At 43.4% G+C, this 21,613-nt stretch overlaps 1 protein-coding gene across 1 annotated transcript in view; it reads right to left on the bottom strand.

The window, feature by feature from the left end:
* Positions 1–18,397: 18,397 nt before the first annotated feature.
* LOC127654913 (solute carrier family 49 member 4-like) overlaps positions 18,398–21,613 on the bottom strand; it is a 50,598-nt gene continuing 47,382 nt past the window's right edge. Inside the window, exon 9 of the mRNA XM_052142463.1 lies at positions 18,398–20,617. Coding sequence (XP_051998423.1) covers positions 20,502–20,617 — 116 coding nt within the window. The 3' untranslated portion in view covers positions 18,398–20,501. The remainder of the gene's footprint in view (positions 20,618–21,613) is intronic.

The following is a 21,613-nucleotide window of genomic DNA, read 5'->3' as shown; positions in this document are numbered from 1 at the left end:
TTGACTTGTTGGAGAGTTCAAAGAGAGCAATGATTTGAAAGCACCACATGAGTTTATGCTGCTTGAAAGTCAACTTTCAATAGCTTATTTAAATTTGTCTCTGCACAATAAACTGGGAAAGATGTATCTTAAAATCAAAACAATTACATATGGTGGATATAAAAATCTACACACCCCTATTAAAACAGGTTTTTGTGATGTAAAAATTTAAACAAAGATAAATCATATCAGACTTTTTGCACCTTTAATGTAAAAATTACAACCTATGCAATGCGTAGAGACACATTTTTAAATTATTAAAAAATTAAAAACTTAGAATAACTTAACTGCATAAGTATGCACACCCTTTTATAATTGGGGATGTGGCTGTGTTCAGAATCAACCAATCATCATGCTCACACGCGGCGGCAGCCGATTTTGCCAGGGCTTCAGCCCCGAATGTTTCGAGTGTAGCCCCGAATGAATTTTGAAAAGTTTACTGACAAATATGAAACTGGACAATAGCCTATGTAAACCCCCGAAATCATAAGTTGCCTTATTTCATTGTGTTTTGGCTTTGCATATACTGCATACAGCCTGTAAAAATAGACATAGGCATAATCTAGCCTATAGAATAAGTTTCTTTGCTGTCTGTAGCCTATGGGCGACTCCGTTTCTTCCTCTCTGTTGAATATGCAGCAGGTGGGGAGGAGCTGACATCAACTTACGTTACTTAGTGGCGAGTTAACAGCAGTTAGCAGGAAAAATGAAGCAAATGAGGCTTCTAAAATTTCCGAAAGAAGTCAGTGGGTAAGAATTCACATTTGTTTTTGTCCTCAAAGTTTAAAGATTATTATCTGGCTAGCTTTCACTGACAGTAGGCTAAACCTCAAAATGATGACTTTAGAATAGCCTCTAGCCTCGTGGTTAGCGCATACGCCTCTCATGCCGGAGACGGTGGTTCGAGTCCCGTTTGTAGCGTAATTCTCTTGTTTATCAGGTATTGTTTTCTCTAAGGATAACGAATAAGCATTAGCATAAAATGTATCTGTGACTTGTTCTGTGATATTAGTTTGTAGTAAATATACACTTTGAGGGTAGCAAAGATGTGCCAGAATCAGGCATGGAAACTGGTAACAATTAATCAGTCACTTTACTTTAGAGAAAGTTAAAAGTGAAACATTGTTTATCCCAATGCTCCTAATGAAAGGATTTTGACAGATGAACATGGAGAATTATATACAGTTCGATGCCATGGTGTGTCAATGAACTTAGACTAAAGTCATTCATACTATTTATGTCAAAAAATATAAATTATTTATATTAAAAAAAATGTTTTACCTCACTTTACTCACTATAATATAACTCTTTTGTGATGACTTTATGTTAATGTACATGAAAATTCAAGAATCATGATAGATATTAGGGCAATCCCACTGATCTGCTCTTCTTCAATGGTATTGGTCTACAATTTGACATATGTAGCACTTGATGAATTAGTTGTTTGAAGCTGATTTGCATTAAGTTATGTGCTGTATCTGTTCTTTTGCATCACAGATGATTCAGGGAGGAGAGAGGATGAGTTAGTCGAGGATAGTACTAGAATGGAAGATTTGGGAACTGTAGAAACAGGCCCAGCCAAAGCAAAACTCAAAGAATACCCTCTCACCAGCTTTGGACTACAGGGAAGTGGTTGCTAGTGTGAAAATAAAATGGTTTGGGCTAAGCCCCGGATGTCCTTCAATGCTGGAAACGCCTCTGCTCACCAGCTTTGGACTACAGGGAAGTGGTTGCTAGTGTGAAAATAAAATGGTCTGGGCTAAGCCCCGGATGTCCTTCAATGATGGAAACGCCTCTGCTCACCAGCTTTGGATTACAGGGAAGTGGTTGCTAGTGTGAAAATAAAATGGTCTGGGCTAAGCCCCGGATGTCCTTCAATGATGGAAACGCCTCTGATCATGCTCATGTGAAATAGTACACATCTGTCTTCACCTGAAGTGACTCTGATTAACTACAAGAAGGATTTTTCTGACATCTTCTTGGTTGCATGTCACTACAAGAGCCATGGGCCACATAGAGCTTACAAAGCATCAACAGGATCTCATTGTTGAAAGGTTTCCAAGGCTTTAGATATACCATGGAACACAATGAAGACAGTCACCAACAAGTGGAGAAAGTATGGCACAACAGTGACATTATCAAAACAGCATGTCCCTCCGAAATTGATGAGAAGACAAAGAGAAAACTGGTCAGGGAGGCTGTCAAGAGGCCTACAGCAACATTAAAGGAGCTGCAGCTCTTTCTGGCAAGTACTGGTTGCTCCCTACGTGTGACAACTATCTCCCGTATTCCTCATCTCTCTGGGCTATGGGTCAGGGTGGTAAGACCAAGCCCAGCAAAAACCTATATCCTGCCTCCCAAAACCATGTGGAAAAATGTATAATGGACTGATGAGACCAAGATTGAACAATTTGCCGAAAATTGTATAAGGTATTTTTGGCGCAATAGCACACCATACCCACGGTGAAGCATGTTGGTGGCATCATCGTGCTTTGGGGCTGCTTTTCTTCAGTTGGAGCTGGGGCTTTAGTGAAGGTGGAGGGAATCCTGAATAGCTCCAAGTACCAGTCCATTTTGGCACACAAACTTCTGGCATCTGCTAGAAAGATGAAAATGAAGAGATCTTTCAGCATGAGAATGATCCAATGCACACATACAAATCAACAAAAGAATGGCTTCAGCAAAAGATTAATGTTTTGGAATGGCCAGCAAGAGCCCAGACCTGAATCCTATAGAAAATTTGTGGCGGGAACTGAAGAGGGCCGTACACAGTAGATGCCCTCATAATTTGACAGATCTGGAATGTTTTTGCAAAGAAGATTGGGAAAATATTCCCAAATCAAGATGTGCCAAGCTCTATCCAAACAGACTGAGTGCTGTAATAAAATCAAAGGTGCTTCAACTAAGTATTAGTTCAGGGATGTGCACACTTTTGCAGTTAAGTTATTCTAAGTTTTCTTTTTTTCTCTGAAATGTGTCACTTTGGTTTTCAGTGGCATGGCCTAGGTTGTAATTCTTACATTAAAGGTGCAACATTCCTGATATGATTTATCTTCGTTTAATTTTTTACATCACAAAAACTTGCTGTTTTAATAGGGGTGTGTAGACTTTTTATATCCACTGTACTTCACTTTAAATGTTTCCTCTATTGATTAAGTGTGATGCAGAAACCCTAAATAGCCCTAAGCAACCCCTACAATAGGTAACCCCTGCAATACAGCAAGTCAGCGTCCCCATATTGACCATTTTTATAATGCTTTGGCAAAAAAAAGAGCATACAGTCAAATGGAGAAAAGATAAGTTTATAAGATGTGTTTTGGCTGGTGTATCATACAATATGTTTAGAACTCCTCATGCTGGCTCTGGGTGCCTATACTCAATCCTGATGTCATCTATGGTCTCATACTTTGGACGGTGTGGGACATCATGGTTGGTGTGTGTGTGTGTGTGTGTGTGTGTGTATATATAAACTCCAAAAACATGAGCTCATACATGTAAACACCCAGAGGGGAAAGAGACAGAGATTGTGAATGCTCCAGGTTTAATGCAATTTAAGTTTAATTGACAGCAGTTGTTGTATAATATTGATAACCACAAAAAAGGCTCATCCCTTGTATATTAAAAAAATAAACAAACACAAAAATCTAAGCTGATACTGTATATTGCCAAGACCAACTGCTGCTCAAGCTGGATTCACATAGTTGAAGCTTCAAGTAAAAGCGCTTAATGTGCTCTATGAGTAAATGTCATATTCACTATGCACTGTATGTACAATTGGTTTAATCAGATCTTGTGTGATAAAATGCGATTACTAATGCCCACATGCCATCTACGGTTGCAGGACTACTGTGTGTACTGTTATTTCCTTCTTCGTAATATATTAACGATATTATCATGTGCAAATATATTAATACAATTTTATGACAGAAATCAGAAGAAACTACTATCTACCATTTCAAATACAATCTTATTTTTAAAGAATCTTTTTAAAGTTTGTGTGAAATTGCTGTGAAATAGTGCTAAATAAAAGTTTGTTCATTTATTTAGCAATTTTATGTTTATGTTATTTACTATATTAAATTGTGTGATATATCAGTATTGTATTAGCTTATCAGCCGCCCTTCTCTCTGGATATCGGCATCAGCCATTAAAAAACCCATATCAGTTGACCAATATAAATTAGGACTTAAATATTGATATGTTTCTCACCCACATATATCATATCTAATATCTCTTCTAAAGACACAAAACACACTGAGATTAGAGTGGCTAAAAGAAGCTACTCTGAAAAGCTGGAGAACAAGTTTTCAGCTAACGACCCTGCATCAGTGTGGAGAGGCCTGAAAGACATTACTAACTACAAGACATGATCCCCCAACACTGTAGGGAATCAACTACTGGCTGACAACCTGAATGTGATTTACTTAATATTTGAAAAGCCCAGTCTCACACCCCACACCCGTTGTGACCTTCGCTTCACACAAACACTTCCTGCAACCACCCTCCTCCCCTCTCCTGCTACTCAACCTGCACTTAAGATCTGTGAAGAGAATGTGTGCTGAGTCTTCTGGAAACAAAAGACAAGGAAAACACAAGGCCCAGACGGTGTTTCACCCACTTGTCTAAAAGCCTGTTCCAATCAGCTGGCTCCAATCTTCACACAGATCTTCAACACGTCACTGGAGCACTGTGAAGTTCCAAGATCCTTCAAATGCGCCACCATCATCTGTGTCCCAAAGAAACCCAAGATTGCAGGATTAATGACCCAAGACCAGTCGCCCTGACGTCTGCGGTCATGAAGTAATTTGAGAGACTGGTGTTGTCCCACCTGAAGGACACCACTGGACCCTTTATTGATCCCCTGCAGTTTGCTAATCGAGCTAACAGGTCTGTGGATGACGCAGTCAATATGGGACTGCATTACATATGGCAACATCTTGGCAGAGCAGGGACTTATGCAAATATCCTTTTTGTGGACTTCAGTTTGGCTTTCAACACCATCATCCCTGCGCTCCTATGGAATAAATTAACCCAACTCTCTGTTCCCACCTCTACCTGTCAGTGGATCACAAGCTTTCTGATGGACAGGCAGCAGCTAGTGAGATTGGTGAAATTCCCCCAGGGATGTGTGCTCTCCCCACTATGCTTCTCCTTGAACACATATGACCAGGGGTGGAAAGAATACTAAAAAAATCACTCAAGTAGAAGTACTGTTACTTTCCAAAAAATGTAGTGCGAGTAGATTAAAATTAGCTGTCCTAAAAACTACTCAAGAGTAAAAGCTTATTTAAAAGTACTCATGAGTAGTGAGTATTGAGTACCGAGTTGCAAAACCTATGCCCCGTTTTAATGAACACTGTATGCCAACTATGCCAAAATACATCACTTATCTATGATAAACACTACATGAATCAAAAAATAAAAGAGAGACATGATAACAGAAGTGAAAAGTTTAAAAATGTATTTTCAATACACTGATCACCATTTTAAATCATAATGTATGAAACAATTATACTAAAATCAGTATTTGTGTAGGGTCTAAATTTGTTTGCTCAGTGTCATATCCAGAGGTTGTCTTTGGGAAATAGACGTATGAATGCTTCCAGCATTGCTGCAGAGGTTGAAGGGGTGGGGGGTCAGCCTGTCAGTGCTCAGACAATATGTCGCACACTGCATCAAATTGGTCTGCATCGCTGTCGTCCTTCTAAAGATGCACAAGAAAGCCCACAAACAGTTTGCTGAAGACAAGCAGACTAAGGACATGGATTACTGGAACCATGTCCTGTGGTCTGATGAGACCAAGATAAACTTATTTGGTTCAGATGGTGTCAAAGCGTGTGTGGCAGAAACCAGGTGAGGAGTACAAGTGTGTCTTGCCTACTGTCAAGCATGGTGGTGGGAATGTCATGGTCTGGGGCTTCATTAGTGCTGCTGGCACTGGGGAGCTACAGTTCATTGAGGGAACCATGAACTGTGACATACTGAAGCAGAGCATGATCCCCTCCCTTCACAGGGCAGTATTCCAGCATGATAACGATCCCAAACACACCTCCAAGACGACCACTGCCTTGCTAAAAAAGCTGAGGGTGAAGGTGATGGACCGGCCAAGCATGTCTCCAGACCTAAACCCTATTGAGCATTTGTGGGGCATCCTCAAATGGAAGGTGGTGGAGCACAAGGTCTCTAACATTCACCAGCTCCGTGATGTCATAATGGAGGAGTGGAAGAGTACTCCCGTGGCAACCTGTGAAGCTCTGGTGAACTCCATGCCCAAGAGGGTTAAAGCAGTGCTGGAAATTCATAGTGGCCACACAAAATATTGACACTTTGGGCCCAATATGGAAATTTTCACTTAGGCGTGTACTCAACTCAACTCAATTTTATTTATAAAGCACTTTCAAAAACCACACTGGGTACCAAAGTGCTATACATGGAGTTACAAATTTTTTTATAAAATCACATACATACAGCTTAAGAATGCAACAAGCATTTAAAACCAATAAAAACAGGATATGCTAAAACTGACCTAGTACAATTTACAATGCAATTAATTAAAAGCTAGGGAAAATAAATACGTTTTTAAGGCCCCCTGGAAAGAGACTAGAGACGGAGATGATTTTATGACCAATGGAAGCTCATTCCAAAGTCTATGGGCTGCCACCGCAAAAGCTCTATCTCCTTGAGTTTTTAGGTGAGATCGAGGAACTGACAGACACAGCTGATCACCAGAGTGGAGAGACCTTGAAGGTTGATGCAAACTTATTAAAGCAGAGATGTACTCTGGTGCAAGACCATGAAGAGCCTTAAATACATACAGCAACACTTTGTACTGGATTCTGGATTGGATCAGTAACCAATGTAGTGAAATCAATACTGGGGTAATATGGTCTTGTTTCCTTGTTCCAGTTAAAAGCCTAGCAGCTGAATTCTGGACCAGCTGCAGGCGAGAGAGAGAGGCCTGACTCACACCCAGATACATTACATTAATCCAATTGAGAAGACACAAAGGCATGCACAACCTTCTCAAAATCATCAAAAGAAAGGATGGACTTCAACTTTGCTATACATCTAAGATGGAATTTTTTTTTTTTTTTTAAGAACAGCATGTATTTGTTGATCAAACTTGAGCTCAGAGTCAAAACTAACACCCAGGTTTTTTCCCTGGAAGCAGAGACAAATTGCTATCTAAATTTACCTCACATCCCCTTTGACCAAAAACAATAAATTCTGAATTATCCTCATTTAATTGGAGAAAGTTGTTTGCCAGCCAACACTTCGCATCGGCCATGCAATTATGCAGAGACTCAAAAGAGGGGTGCTTCCCATGTTTAATAGGAAAGTAAAGTTGAGAGTCATCAGCATACACATGGTAGTGTATGCTATGCTTATCAAAGATCTTTCCTAACAGAAGCATGTAGAGGGAGAATAAAACGGGTCCCAAAATGGAGCCCTGAGGGACCCCACATGTCAAAGGAACAACTGATGAAGAACAGTTCCCTAAACAGACTGAAATTTTTCTACCTCAGATATGAAGAGACCCAATCCAAGGCTAACCCCTGAAGACCAACTTGGTCTCTTAGGCGGTCGATAAGAATGTCATTATCAACCGTATCGAAAGCGGTACTGAGATCCAGCAGCAGAAGACCAACAGGACTACCAGAATCCACACCTAATAAAATATAATTTAAAACTCTCAACAGAGCTGACTCTGTGCTATGACTGGCTCTGAAACTTGACTGAAATTTATCGAGCAAATTATTGATAGCTAAAAAATCATTTAATTCTGCAAGCACAGTCTTCTCTAATATTTTTGACATAAAGGATAATTTTGATATAGGTCAAAAGCTGTTCATATCAGATGAATCAAGGTTTGCTTTCTTAAGAAGAGGCTGAATAACAGCATGCTTGAAGCAGCTGGGAACAATACCAGTGGTCAAGCTACTGTTGACAATCGATAACACGCTTGGACCAATTGAGTCCACCACCTCCTTAAACAAAGTGGATGGAATAACATCACACGTAGAACCAGTAGGCTTCATATGTGCAATTATATGTTTGAGTTGAGACAGGGACACAGGAACAAAACAGGTCAACAGATTTTGTGGAACAGTATAGGTAACAGGATCATTACTAGCAGGTAAGATCCGTGAGCGTATACCAGCAATTTTAACAGTAAACATTTTTAAAACTGCTCACATGTGTCCACCGAAGGGGAGATGGGAGTAAGGGCAGCTGGATGAAGAAATTATGTAATGATAGAAAAAAGAACTTTAGCATTATGACAGTTCTTTGAAATTATATTAGAAAAATAGCTTGATCTTTAAGCCACTTTTGCTCAGCCTTCCTGCACTCCTGCCTAAGAGCGCGGGTATTACCATTCAGCCAGGGCTGAGTCTTGACTTTTTTCTTCCAGAGTTTTAACGGAACCACAGTGTTTAAGATGCCAGAACATGACAAGTTGAACTTGGAGACCAACTCCTCAGGCCCCATACCAGAAAATGGAGACTCAAGCAGTGATTTCAGTGGAGAAACATTAAAAGCAGCTGAAAAACTACTAGCAGTAGAAGGAGTGATAAAATGAGATGTGACAGCAACAAGGCCATCATTAGCTTGATCATTGCATGAAAAAATAGGGTTAAAAATAACAGTCTTGTGATCTGAGAACACAGTGTCAGCAATTTGCACATTGCTGATAGAAAAACCAAGAGATAAAACCAGATCAAGTGTATCACCACATATATGTGTAGGGCCAGCAACACTCATTTTGTTGCCAGCAGTTTAGACATTAATGGCATCAAAGTGTCATTTCTTCAGTGTTGTCACATGAAAAGATATAATCAAATATTTACAAAAATGTAGGTGTACTCACTTTTGTGAGATACTGTATGTGCTTTTTGGAGTGTCAAAATGTTGGTACCCCTTCACTTACATTGAATGGACATACAGAGCTGAAATAATCTTCTAAAAATCTTAATTTGATTTCTGAAGAAAGAAAGTGACAAGTAAATGATGAGATCATTTTCATTTTTGTGTGAATTATTTAAGTAGCACATGGGGGGCCACACTTTCCTCCTTTTGAGGTACAATGTTCAACATTGATTTAGTTCTTGGCAGAATTATAAAGTATTTTTGATCATGCTATCGCAATAGCACTCAAACATTAGGTGACAGCCACATGTCAATCAAACAGCATAAAAAGTCAATCTTTTATATTTCATCTACATCAACCAACCAGTGGTGCTCTTGCCATAACAACTGATGTAATGAACACCCCTGTTCTAGATGTAGAACATATATAGGTATAGAAATATATAGAAAAGATAAATATAGAAAACTACTGAAAAGTTTGATCGAGGACATAAACAAAGATAAACATCAAGATTGTTTTATCGCCCAGCCCTATTGATAACATTCCATTAATCTCTCACAGTAGCACAATAATCTCATTGATAGATAGTTCAATTACAGGCTACGTTATAGATACACAGAATCTAGTAAGCAGAAATATGAAATTTACCTTGATATGTTTCTTCAAATTAGAGGCAGGATTAACGCTGATATCTGGCTTGAGCAAGATAAACTCACATGACACAATTATGCAATTGGACCTTTTCACTGCGAAAAGCCCTTTCAGGTATTGCTGTGATGTTCAGGTGTTGAACTGTGCTTGAGGCATTCTCCACAGTTGGCGCAAGATCTGCAGCTACCGTTCAAGTTTTTTACGTGTGATTTCATTTGACGGGAGTCACGAGACTCTCCTTATCCAATAATGTTGATAGATAAAGATAAAGTCAGGACAGGGAAGTAGCGAACACGGACGGTGGGAATATAGCACAGTAAAAGTACAGTTACAGCACTTAAAATGTACTCAAGGATACAAATGTTAAACTACTTAAAAAAGTACAATTGTTGGAAAATAGTAGTTAATACAGTAAATAATTTGTATTAGAGTAATTCATTACTTTACACCCTCCAGATGACTGCACCACCAAGGACCCCTCAGTCAAGCTCCTGACGTTTGTAGATGACATTGCTGTGATCGGCCTAATCCAAGATGCTGATAAATCTGCATACCGAGGTGAGGTTGAACAGCTGGCTGTCTGGTGCAGTCAAAACAACCTGGAGATGATTGTGGACTTCAGGAGGAACTCACCAACGTTGACCCCACTCACCATTCTAAACAGCACTGTAGCAGCAGTGGAGTCAATCAGGTTCCTGGGCTCTGCCAAGTCACAGGACCTGAAGTGGGAGACCCACATTGACATTTTGAAAAAGGCCCAGCAGAGGTTGTACTTCCTGAGTTCAACCTGCCACAGGCTCTGCTAATCCAGTTCTGCTCAGCAGTCATTGAGTCTGTCCTCTGCATTTCAATAACTGTCTGGTTTGGTTCAGCAACCAAGTCAGACATCAGAAGACGTCAAAGGATAGTCAATATAGATATTGGTTCCCACCCTCCAAGAACTGTACACCTCCAGAGTGAGGAAAAGAGCTGGAAAAATCCCTCTGGAGCCCATTCATCCAGCACACTACCTTTTTTGAACAGTTGCCCTCTGGTTGGCGCTACAGAGTTTCTTCCCTCAGACCATTCATCTTATAAACAGTTCAAATTACCCCAAATAGAAAAAAACGCATGCAAATAGAAAAAAAACGCATGCAAATAGAAAAAAACACCAGCAAATTAAGAAAACATCTTCATCAGTTTCACAGCACACGTGTGCTCCAAATACTCACAATGCGCTGCAAAAGTTCACAACACAACCAAATATAGAAACGCGCTGCAAGTAACACAGACCACAACGGAAATGTTTCCAGGGGAACCAAATAAGTGACGAACCCGGCTGGGACGTGCTTACAGCAAAGAACTGATATTGACAAGAGTGAAAGCCTATATTTTTTTTTTTTATAAATAAACTATAATATTAAAATAATATTGTAATATATTGTAAATAGAAATTATATTATAATATTATATTGTAATATTATACTTTTTTATAGTTCTACTCTTTGCTTACAGCTCAAAATTCTGCTTTATTTTTTTTAATTTATTTTAACTTTTTTTTTTTTCCGCAAAACATACAGAGATTAATTTTTTATGACATACAACTTGTATACAATATACAAAATGTATTAACAATATGTTCAATGTCATCAGAAATGAGAAAAGAACAATGAGCTGAAAACTAAAATAAATAAAAAAGATAGAGAAGAACATGAAGGAAAGATATTAATCTTTACATCATTTACACCAGAGCCATTCTCTCCATGGCTCTGAGTTACACTATACAAATTGTTTCATGTTATGTTTAAATTTTCATAAAGAAAAGTTTCATAAGAAGGTGTAGGTAATGTAGGGTCCAATTTTTTAAAGTTGAGACACTGACACACAGATATATAACGGATATATAAAACGCATATTTTAACAGTTTGTTTTGTAAAGTAAAAATACATTTATTTGCAACCGTTATGTTAACAGCATTATATTTCTGTCCTCAGAACAGATATTCAGCTGATGAACAACGTGCTGCGTTGTCATGGGAACATCCCAGGTGAAAATAATTACGTTGGAAGTTGTGTTTCATTGCGCCCTCCATCAAGTGCGTTCCAAACGGCTACATAAATGGCACACTAGTGCCATGCTCACTCCAAAGTCCCACTTGAAGAGCTCTGCCGTCTGCCCTTCGAAGGGAGTAGGGCATAGGGATGCTCACGTGCAATAAGCACGTCCCAGCCGGGTTCGTCACTTATTTTGTTCCCCCGGAAACATTTCCGTTGTGGTCTGTATTACTTGCAGCGCGTTTCTATATTTGGTTGTGTTGTGAAATTTTGCAGCGCATTTCTGTATTTGGTTGTGTTGTGAAGTTTTGCAGCGCGTTTCTGTATTTGGTTGTGTTGTGAAGTTCTCTTACGAGAGGTTCTCTCGTATTGCGTAAGCTAGCTTACGCTGCGGGAAAGATTAATCTTTTCTGAGATATTGAAGCCAAAAAATTATCCTTAATTTTGTATCATTTGTCAACGCAGTGCAGCAACTGCAGACCTTGAGCGGGCTAGCTAGCGAGCTCATTGGTTGCTCTACGGCAACTGCTGCAGCCTATAGACGAACTTGGGCGAACTCGCGTCCAATGAGAGGCGTCCGCGCGCTTACTGCATCAAAGCCCGCCAAAATGGGCGTGGCTAGAGTGCATAAGCGTAGTTCGTAGGCTGGAACCCTGACTTTCATCTCTTCAGCGAAGCTCTTTGCATCTCTGAACTGGAAGCCGCTGAACATCTAGCAAGCTTGGACAGCGCTCGAAGAAGCCGGCCGTCTCCGCCACCTTCAGCCATCCTGCGAGCTACGCCATCCAGCGACGTATCCTTTTTTAGAGCAAGCTAGTTCTTAACAAACTTCACAAAAGAGTAACAAGCGTCTTTTTTAAGATGCCTCGCACCACTTGCGCTTCATGCCGCGCCCCTCTCAGCGCCGGAGACCGCCACATCATCTGCGCTCTCTGCCTGGGACTGGGGCATGCAGAGCTCGCCCTCGCTGAAGGCGGATGCGACCTCTGCGAGGAGCTTCCGATGTCGACCCTGCGGGCTCGACTCAAAGCGCTCAGAACCGAAGCCGCCGCGCCGCCTTCCGTTCGCCAGCGCAGGAAAAGCGCCGCTCCCAAAGGCTGCCAGAACCGGTAATAGAAGCGACTGCCTCGCCGGAGCCTCTCCCTCGAGCATCGCTCTCACCCTCCCCGCCCACCCGGGACGCGCAGTTGCCGCCCAGCGGCCGCACTGCGGCCATCTCGGAGGACGAGGCGGAGGATAAGGGCTGTTCCATCATGGCTTCGGACAGCGAGGAGTGGTCAGGCTCCCACGCCTCCTCCTCGGCCCAGGAATCCAGCAGGACCCGAAGGGGAACTAACACGCCTTCTAACACAGGCCGTCGACCGCCTCGGGCTCGAGTGGTCACCGCCCCCTGAGCAGGCTCCCAACAGACTCGACGGCTGCTTTCTTCAGAGCCGTCGCCGCGCAACACCCGCTGCCCGGGCCGCTCCCTTCCTGCCGGAACTCCACACTGAGCTTGCAAAGTCGTGGAACGCGCCTTTCTCGGCCAGGATCCGTTCCCACGTCTCCACCCCTCTCGCGTCGGTGGACGGCGCCACCGAGAAGGGCTACTCCTCCATCCCCCCGGTCGAGGATTCGGTAGCAGCACACCTTGCCCGCCCTCCGCGAGATGGCGGTCTAAGCCAGTGCTCCCGTCTAAGGCCTGCAGAGCGACTTCCACCTATGTTGGCCCCCCCACGGGCCTCGGTCTAAGGTTGCGCTGAAACCTGAGCAACCGAAGTCCTCCTAGCCTTGTTGAAAAAACGATGGCTCAGTCCCGCCGCGGCCGGACCACCGTCAAAGCTTCGCCCCCTGTCAGTCCCCCTCTCTCAGGCTACTACAGTGGTGGATTCAGCAGCCAACAAGCCGGTGATACTGCCCGCTTGCCTGCACTCAAACGCCGTTTTCACGGCGACCCAAAGAAATCTTGTAAAAAGCAAACATGCCTTATGTGTAGAAAATGTGCCCACAATCCAGTGTTCACCCCTACACACAAGCATAACACTTCCCGTGTTCCTATCAGAGCCCACTCACATAAAGCGGACACAGCCCGCTCGAGTGTTAGAGTCAATAAACGCGCCCACCGAATCCGTGCGGCGCCCTTCTCTGGCCGCTCTGTCACACGACCAGCCTTATGTGTAGAAAATGTGCCCACAATCCAGTGTTCACCTCTACACACAAGCATTACACTTCCCGTGTCCCGATCAGAGCCCACTCACATAAAGCGGACACAGCCCGCTCGAGTGTTAGAGTCAATAAACGCAGCTCACGAATACGTCGCAGCGCCCATTCTCTGCCCGCAGTGTCACACGGCCAGCAAACACTTCTCTGTATGTAAGTCCCGTGCCCGTGACTATGCTCGCGCATCACTTAACAGATGTGACTCTTTCCCCATTCACCTCAATCGGAAGTCACTCACAGAACAGCCTGTCCCTGCTGTCTGCGAGCAGTCATGCATAAGCACAGTAAGCGCTCACACATTCTGTTCAGCTGTGTGCAGCAATCAGGGCGATTTGGCCATTCACCCTCTAGCGTTACGCTTCAAAGCGTGGGAAGCTATCCCAGGGATATCCAAATGGGTGTTAAGCACAATAAAACAGGGCTATTTGCTACAGTTCGATCGCCGCCCTCCCGCTTCAGAGCTGGCTCGAAACTATTGTGAACACGGAAGCAGCCTGCATGCTTCGTTCAGAAATAGCAAACCTTCTGTGCAAAAGGGCCATAGAGAAAGTGCCGCCTTCGCTGAGCTGAGTCGGGGTTTTACAGCCGTTATTTTCTTGTTCCCAAGAAAGACGGCGGCCTCAGACCAATATTAGCTCTCAAGGGTTTGAACAAGGTGCTTGCAAAAGACCGCTCAAAATGCTTACAATCAGGAAACTCCTCATGCATACGCGCCAGGGGACTGGTTTATCTCTCTCGATCTGAAAGATGCCTACTTTCAGATTCAGATAAATCCCGTCACAGGCCATTCTTGAGATTCGCCTCGACGGCCAGGTTTATCAATACACCGTCCTTCCGTTCGGCCTGTCTTTAGCACCCCGTACTTTCACGAAGTGCATGGATGCGGTGCTCGCACCCCTGCGGAGTCAGGGCTTGCGAATTCTGAACTATTTGGACGACTGGCTGATTATGGCACAGTCACATACGGAGCTGCTGTCTCACAGAACAATTCTCCTCAGCCATCTGAACAGTTTGGGTCTTGCAGTCAATTGGACCAAGAGCTCACTACAGCCCAGTCAGGCAATTTCCTTCCTTGGAATAGAACTAGACTCCATGGCAATGACGGCTCGCTTATCTACACAGCGCGCGCTCCGTGTTCAGCGACTAGCCGCGTCCTTTCAGATGAACAGCCTCACGCCTCTGAAAAAATTTCAGAGAGTGCTAGGTTACATGGCCTCAGCAGTACTTCAGCTGGGTTTACTGCGCATGCGCCCACTTCAGCATTGGCTAAACACCCGCGTGTCTCGCCGGGCTTGGGCCACAGGCCGCCAGCCGATCAAGGTGACTCAGACCTGTATTTCAGCTCTGCAGCCCTGGACAGTGGCCGAATGGTATCAGCGGGGAGGGACGATGGGAGCTGTATCTCGCCGAAAAGTCATCTCGACAGACGCGTCCAACACGGGTTTGGGCGCGGTCTGCGAGGGCTCTCCGGTTTTTGGCCTATGGTCAGTTCAGGAAAAGCTCCTTCACATAAATTGTCTGGAAATGATAGCGGTCGAGTACGCACTTGTGCGCCTTCTCCCGGTCATTCAGGGTCACCACGTCCTGGTCCGTTCGGACAACAGATCTGTGGTATCCAACCTAAACCGTCAGGGCGGTGTCAGATCCAGGAACCTCTTCCATCTGACGAAACGCATACTGAGTTGGTCCCAGTGCCACCTGCGCTCGCTGAGGGCGACGCACGTGCCAGGCCACCTGAACGATGGCCCAGACAGACTGTCCAGAGACAATATTCCTCCAGGGGAATGGTCCCTGCACGCTCAAACAGTCCAGAAGTTATGGCGCATATTCGGCAGAGCAGAGATAGACCTCTTTGCGCCAGAAGAGAACTCTCACTGCCCAATATTTTTCTCGAAAAGCGAGGACGCGCTGGCCCAGGACTGGCCCAACCGCCCGCTTTACGCCTTCCCTCCCGTCTCGCTATTACCACAGGTAATGCAGAGGATCAGGGAAACGCGTCACTCAGTGCTCCTCATAGCCCTGCGTTGGGAGAATCAGACATGGTTCCCGGAGCTTACGCAGCTGTCAATGACAGCGCCGTGGCCCATCCCAGTGAGAGCAGATCTCCTCTCTCAAGCTCGCGGCACGATCTGGCATCCCCACCCAGAGCGCTGGGCGCTGGGTGCTGGGCGCTGCACGCGTGGGTGATCAACGACTACCCGTCGCTCTGCCAGAAGGGGTAATAAACACCATCATACACGCTAGAGCCCCTTCCACGAGAAGACTCTATGCGTCAAAATGGTCTGTGTTTTCAAAATGGTGCACCGACAGAGACCTGGACCCACGGACATGTGGGGTGTCGTCGCTGCTCGTGTTTTTACAAGAGCTGCTGGATAAGGGCAGATCCCCATCCACGCTCAAAGTGTATGTGGCAGCCGTCGCGGCGTTCGCCGAACCCCTGCACGGCCAGTCACTGGGGAAAAACGAGCTGGTCATCCGCTTCCTCAAGGGAGCTAGAAGGATAAACCCCCCCGCGCCCCCCATCGGTTCCTATCTGGGATCTTTCTATAGTTCTCGAAACTATGAATGCCCCCCCTTTCGAACCGCTTCAATCCGTGGATTTGAAATACCTTTCACTCAAAACCGTTTTTCTGACTGCCCTGTCATCAGTCAAACGTGTGGGAGACCTTCACGCGCTGTCTATCAGCGCTGCGTGTCTTGAGTTCGGACCAAGTGACTCCAAGGTCATTTTAAAGCCTAGGCACGGCTATGTTCCCAAGGTGATCGGTACTCCTTTCAGAGCACAGGTCATTTCCCTATCGGCGCTGCCAGCAACCGATAGCGAACGCGACGCCAATCTCCTTTGCCCAGTCAGAGCACTGAGATTGTATACTGCGCGCTCCGCCTCTTTCAGACGCTCTGAGCAGCTTTTCGTTTCGTTCGGAGGGCGCACCAAAGGTCTCGCCACCTCGAAACAGACACTGTCTAGATGGATAGTGGACGCTATTGCTGCCGCATACGCGTCAAAAGACCTGCCATGCCCGTTGGGCATTAGGGCTCACTCCACTAGAGGCATGGCCTCATCGTGGGCATGGTCCAGCAGGATTTCCATTCACGACATATGTGTGGCAGCGGGCTGGGCTTCCCCCTCCATCTTTGTCAGATTTTACAATCTGGAAGTGCCTGCCCTGCAGGCAAAACTACTAGCGGTTTAATACGCTACAGCTCCCCTGGTGAGCTGCACTGATGGGACTCATTCCACACAGACCGGCACCGCCGCTCTGTCCTTCCCTTCCCACTATGTGCTTATGTATTACACACACACTGGCCCACACTCTTGCCGGCCAAATATTATTTCCCCACTCACAAGGGCTCCCCCGGTTCCCCCCACCCCCGGGGCTCATGCAGTGGATGCTTGGCACGCACGGCGTTGACAATGGGTTCCCGTAGCATAAGCTAGCTTACGCAATACGAGAGAACCTCTCGTAAGAGAATGAATCGGTTACCTAATGTAACCTCGGTTCTCTCTAGATGAGGGAACGAGTATTGCGTAGCCGGCCGTGCTCGCGCCACGAGCTACTTTCGCTTCATTCAATGAAAACCAGGGTTCCAGCCTACGAACTACACTTATATGCACTCTAGCCACGCCCATTTTGGCGGGCTTTGATGCAGTAAGCGCGCGGACGCCTCTCATTGGACGTGAGTTCACCCAAGTTCGTCTATAGGCTGCAGCAGTTGCCGCAGAGCAACCAATGAGCTCGCTAGCTAGCCCGCTCAAGGTCTGCAGTTGCTGCACTGCGTTGACAAATGATACAAAATTAAGGATAATTTTTTGGCTTCAATATCTCAGAAAAGATTAATCTTTCCCGTAGCGTAAGATAGTTTACGCAATACTCGTTCCCTCATCTAGAGAGAACCGAGGTTACGTTAGGTAACCGATTTGTTTTGCAGCGCGTTTCTGTATTTTGTTGTGTTGTGAGTATTTGGAGCACACTTGTGTCGTGAAACTGATGAAGATGTTTTCTTAATTTGCGGGTGTTTTTTATTTGCATGCGTTTTTTTCTATTTGCATGCGTCTTCTTTAGGTTGCAGCACGTTGAACTCTGTCGGCCACCGTACCATTCAGATTCTGAATACAGACTTACAACTGGAGTTGTATTTATTACCTTTATGCTGCTTTTATGTGCTTTTTAAAGCTTCAAAATTTTGCATTTTCATTTTCTTGCCTTGAATGTACCAACAAAGCTGAAATATTTTTCTAAAAATCTTCACATGTTCAGCAAGAGATAGAAAGTCATACACATCTGGGATGGCATGAGGGAGAATAAATGAGAACATTTTAATTGTGGGTGAACTCTCCCTTTAATTGTAATTTTTATGATTTTTCTTTTTCAAAATCTCATATAAATATGACTTTCTTGTGCTGTCTGATTTTCATAATTAGTCCATTTACAACTAACCCATTACTAACGTTTTGTAAGTAAACACATTCAGTTTCTTTGGAAGTTGGGCAAACATTCTCTGTGTGTACAGCATAAAATGTTTCTTTGCTCATGGCAATTTTATTATCAGCCCGTGACACTCCAAGCCGAGCAGCATCTTGATGAAAGACAGGACAATAAAGACATTCTTAAAAACAGGTTTTTATTAAGGTGCTAAAAATCGTTGCCATGAATTTGTACATGGACGGGGCCACATACACTTTGACCCCAGTGTCAGTTACTATTAACATTGTAATGACAGAACAGAGAACAAGCACTGACTGCCGCACTTTACACATCACAGTGGAGAGGAGGACAGAACAAATGTCACTGTTAATTAAGGCAATGTCAATGACATATAAAAGAGGAGAATTTTGTACAAGGACAAAAAAAAAGTTATTCACATGCAGGCTTTTCCCAGAGCAGAACAGAACCAGGTTTCCAAAGTCTAATACAAAGCTGTTGAAATTCGTGGGTTTAAATGATTCAGTGTATCCATAAAATGCATTTCCTTTCCATCACGGAGAACTATGAATCACTTCTGCTCTGATTCTAGATGATCCACACCAAATCCAACATCAGATATCTATTTGTCTCAAGCCACAAATTACACATTTCATCTTCCCTGGCAGAGTTGCATGCAGATTAAATGGTGAAATAGCCCAGATTCAGATGAGGTCCATTTCTTTAGGGGCTCATGGTGATTGCAGGAGAGGCAGAAGACAGAAGTCCACCAACATAAGGAAACTAGTTATATTCTCTCCTTATAATAATTTCAACTGGGTTCATGGGTCAGGCTGAATGTTAAATTCGAGAGGAAGTAATGCACTTTTTGTTGCATGAGGCTGTCACATATCGCAAACGGCTACCTTACATGGCAATTATTGCTGGTGAATATTGTTTTACTGTTCCAGCATTTCATAATGCCATGTTCAAAACGCTCTTCTGTAATAGTATTCACACATTAAAACTGTTAACAGTCCCTTATTGTCAATATTAGTGTATTAATCTCTAAAATGTGCTAAATGTAAGATATAGAAGTCAATAAATTACATTTAAATTCCCTTGCATGACAGAATGCATAAAATTCAATTTTCCCTGCAAGAAAAAATTGCTTAAACCAGCCTTAAATGGTTTGCTGATCTTAGTAGTATTCCAACCTGATAACAAACCATCTTAGGCTGGTTTAAGGTGTTTCAGCCTCCACTTGCTTGCTGGTCTAGCACCCAAACCTTTCTCTAAGCCAGGAATCCCAGGTCAGTTTAAGATGCTTTATTTCTTCAGTGTTTACATCTGTAAAAGGTGAAACCACTAAAACACTTGTGCAATAGACACCCACTTTGTGCATGCTACAGCTACAGTATAAACCGAACCATAAATTCACATAAGAATGGGAAAAACACAAACAGCTACCTTAACATTGGTGAATATGACAGATCTCTCTTCACCTAATCTATGACCTCAAAGAAACCGTGAGGTAACATGCCATGCAATCTGACGAACCATAAGGGCTTATCCAATCACAGCAATCTATACAATTTTATCCTTGCTAGTCTATTAGCTAAATCCCAAAGGGTGAAGAGCACAAAGGGGTTTATTAACCTTTGTATAATATGGGTTGATAAAGGATTGGAGGACCCAAGCGTATGCCGCTTATGGACAGGCCTATCACAGGTCAATTAAAGCTCAGATCCAACAGGCTATTCACAAGCGACACTACAGTACAAAGAGTATCCAAAGGCCACCATTGCTCTTGGCAGACAACTAATTGAGCTGGTCTATAATTTTCCATTATGCTTCCATTAGATGTCGTGAGAGTACTAGAGGAGCCATTGTTACAGGGCACTGCTAAATCCTACAGTATTTCCACTTTTACCAGCATTACTCACCATGTGAGCAAAAAGAGACCCTCCCAATATGACAGTATGTTAACATAATTACCACTGATAAATTATTTATTTTTTAAAAACTTTAAAAAGACTAATATATATATATATATATATATATTAGTACAAAAGGTAAATATCTACATGTATATCTTCCCTAGTCAGGTCTCAGTTCCCAATGTAAGTAATGTTGTAACAACACACTGTTCACAATGTCCCCAATGCTGGTAGAAAAAAATGAAAAGTAAAAAAAGAACAATCCATAAAAGTGAGCAACATTTTGTGCGCCTTTTCTTTACTCTTTTTGCAATAGTGTTAGCAAAAATATCAGTCTTTGTCTGTTAAAAGCAGCTCACTCGTGTGCTTAGACAGACACAAAGACATCCAAATAGAGTCGGTCGTACGATTCCCTGAAGAAAAGGAGGAGGAGGAGACTGAAGATGCAGGAACCTGTCAGACACCAATTCAACCAGGACAGCTCTGAAAAACAAATAAATAGCAGGGTTGACAGGTTAGAGATGCATTTTGCTTTTAGGTTATAATACAAATTGTGCTAGAAGCCTGAATGCCTGACTTTATCAAATGGCTTTATCATGTTCTAGGGGTATCAAAGATGGTGACTTCCAAAATCCTCTTATCAAAACTGACAGAATGTTATTTATGGGAAACTTCATCAGTAACTTTGGTTGAAACATAAAATTGCAAGTTACTTGTGGATTAATGTTTTGTTTTGTTTTTTTAAGTCAGTTGTGCTTCGGCATTGCCCATCTGGTTGAATGAATCTGATGGTTTTAGGTATAGTGATGGTTGCCTGTGATTACCATATCAAAGCAGATCTGACAAGCAACATCCACTGATAGTAATAATGAGTACTTTTAAAAGAGTACTTATCATGTGCAAAATTATTTAGAGCTTGTCATAGACATTAGCGATGCAATGCATAAAAGCGTCATACCAGCAGCTGCTATGGTCCTGATAGAGCACCAGGTTGAAAATAACAAACAAGGTCAAACACCACAGACCCTAGGAGACATAGGAAAGTGTGCAACTTAATTTAATAGAGAAGTGGATTTCAATTTCGAGGCGTCCCGTATCCAGATAACAGGTTGATCAATTGCCCCTAAAGTGAGAGCTGCAATCGATGGCAGAAGGTGAAATGCATGCTGGGTAAGCTGCTGTGCCCATTTGGGCTAAATTACATGATTTAGCCATGCAGCACAGCTAACACAAGCAGGTAGGCCAGAAGATGGTGGGTTGGTCGAATGAAGAAAGGGGAAGCAAGGATACCATCCAAAAGCCCCTTCGTTAATCAGACATTACTAGCCCTTCAGCAGTGGTGTGGTAAAGCAGCAGGCTAATGGAGTTGTTTATCAGGTCATTATATCTGTGCCGCACGCCTGCCCCAGCCTCATCAATTTAAAATAGAGAGAGGTAACGTCGCCAGGCGGGACATCTGGGGTGACTGTTAATGAAGGG

The sequence above is a fragment of the Xyrauchen texanus genome, chromosome 14 (genome assembly GCF_025860055.1).
Source record: "Xyrauchen texanus isolate HMW12.3.18 chromosome 14, RBS_HiC_50CHRs, whole genome shotgun sequence".
NCBI classification, from domain to species: Eukaryota; Metazoa; Chordata; class Actinopteri; order Cypriniformes; family Catostomidae; genus Xyrauchen; species Xyrauchen texanus.
The sequence above is the reverse complement of the archived record's forward strand: the minus strand, read 5'-3'. Positions and strand labels throughout refer to the sequence as shown.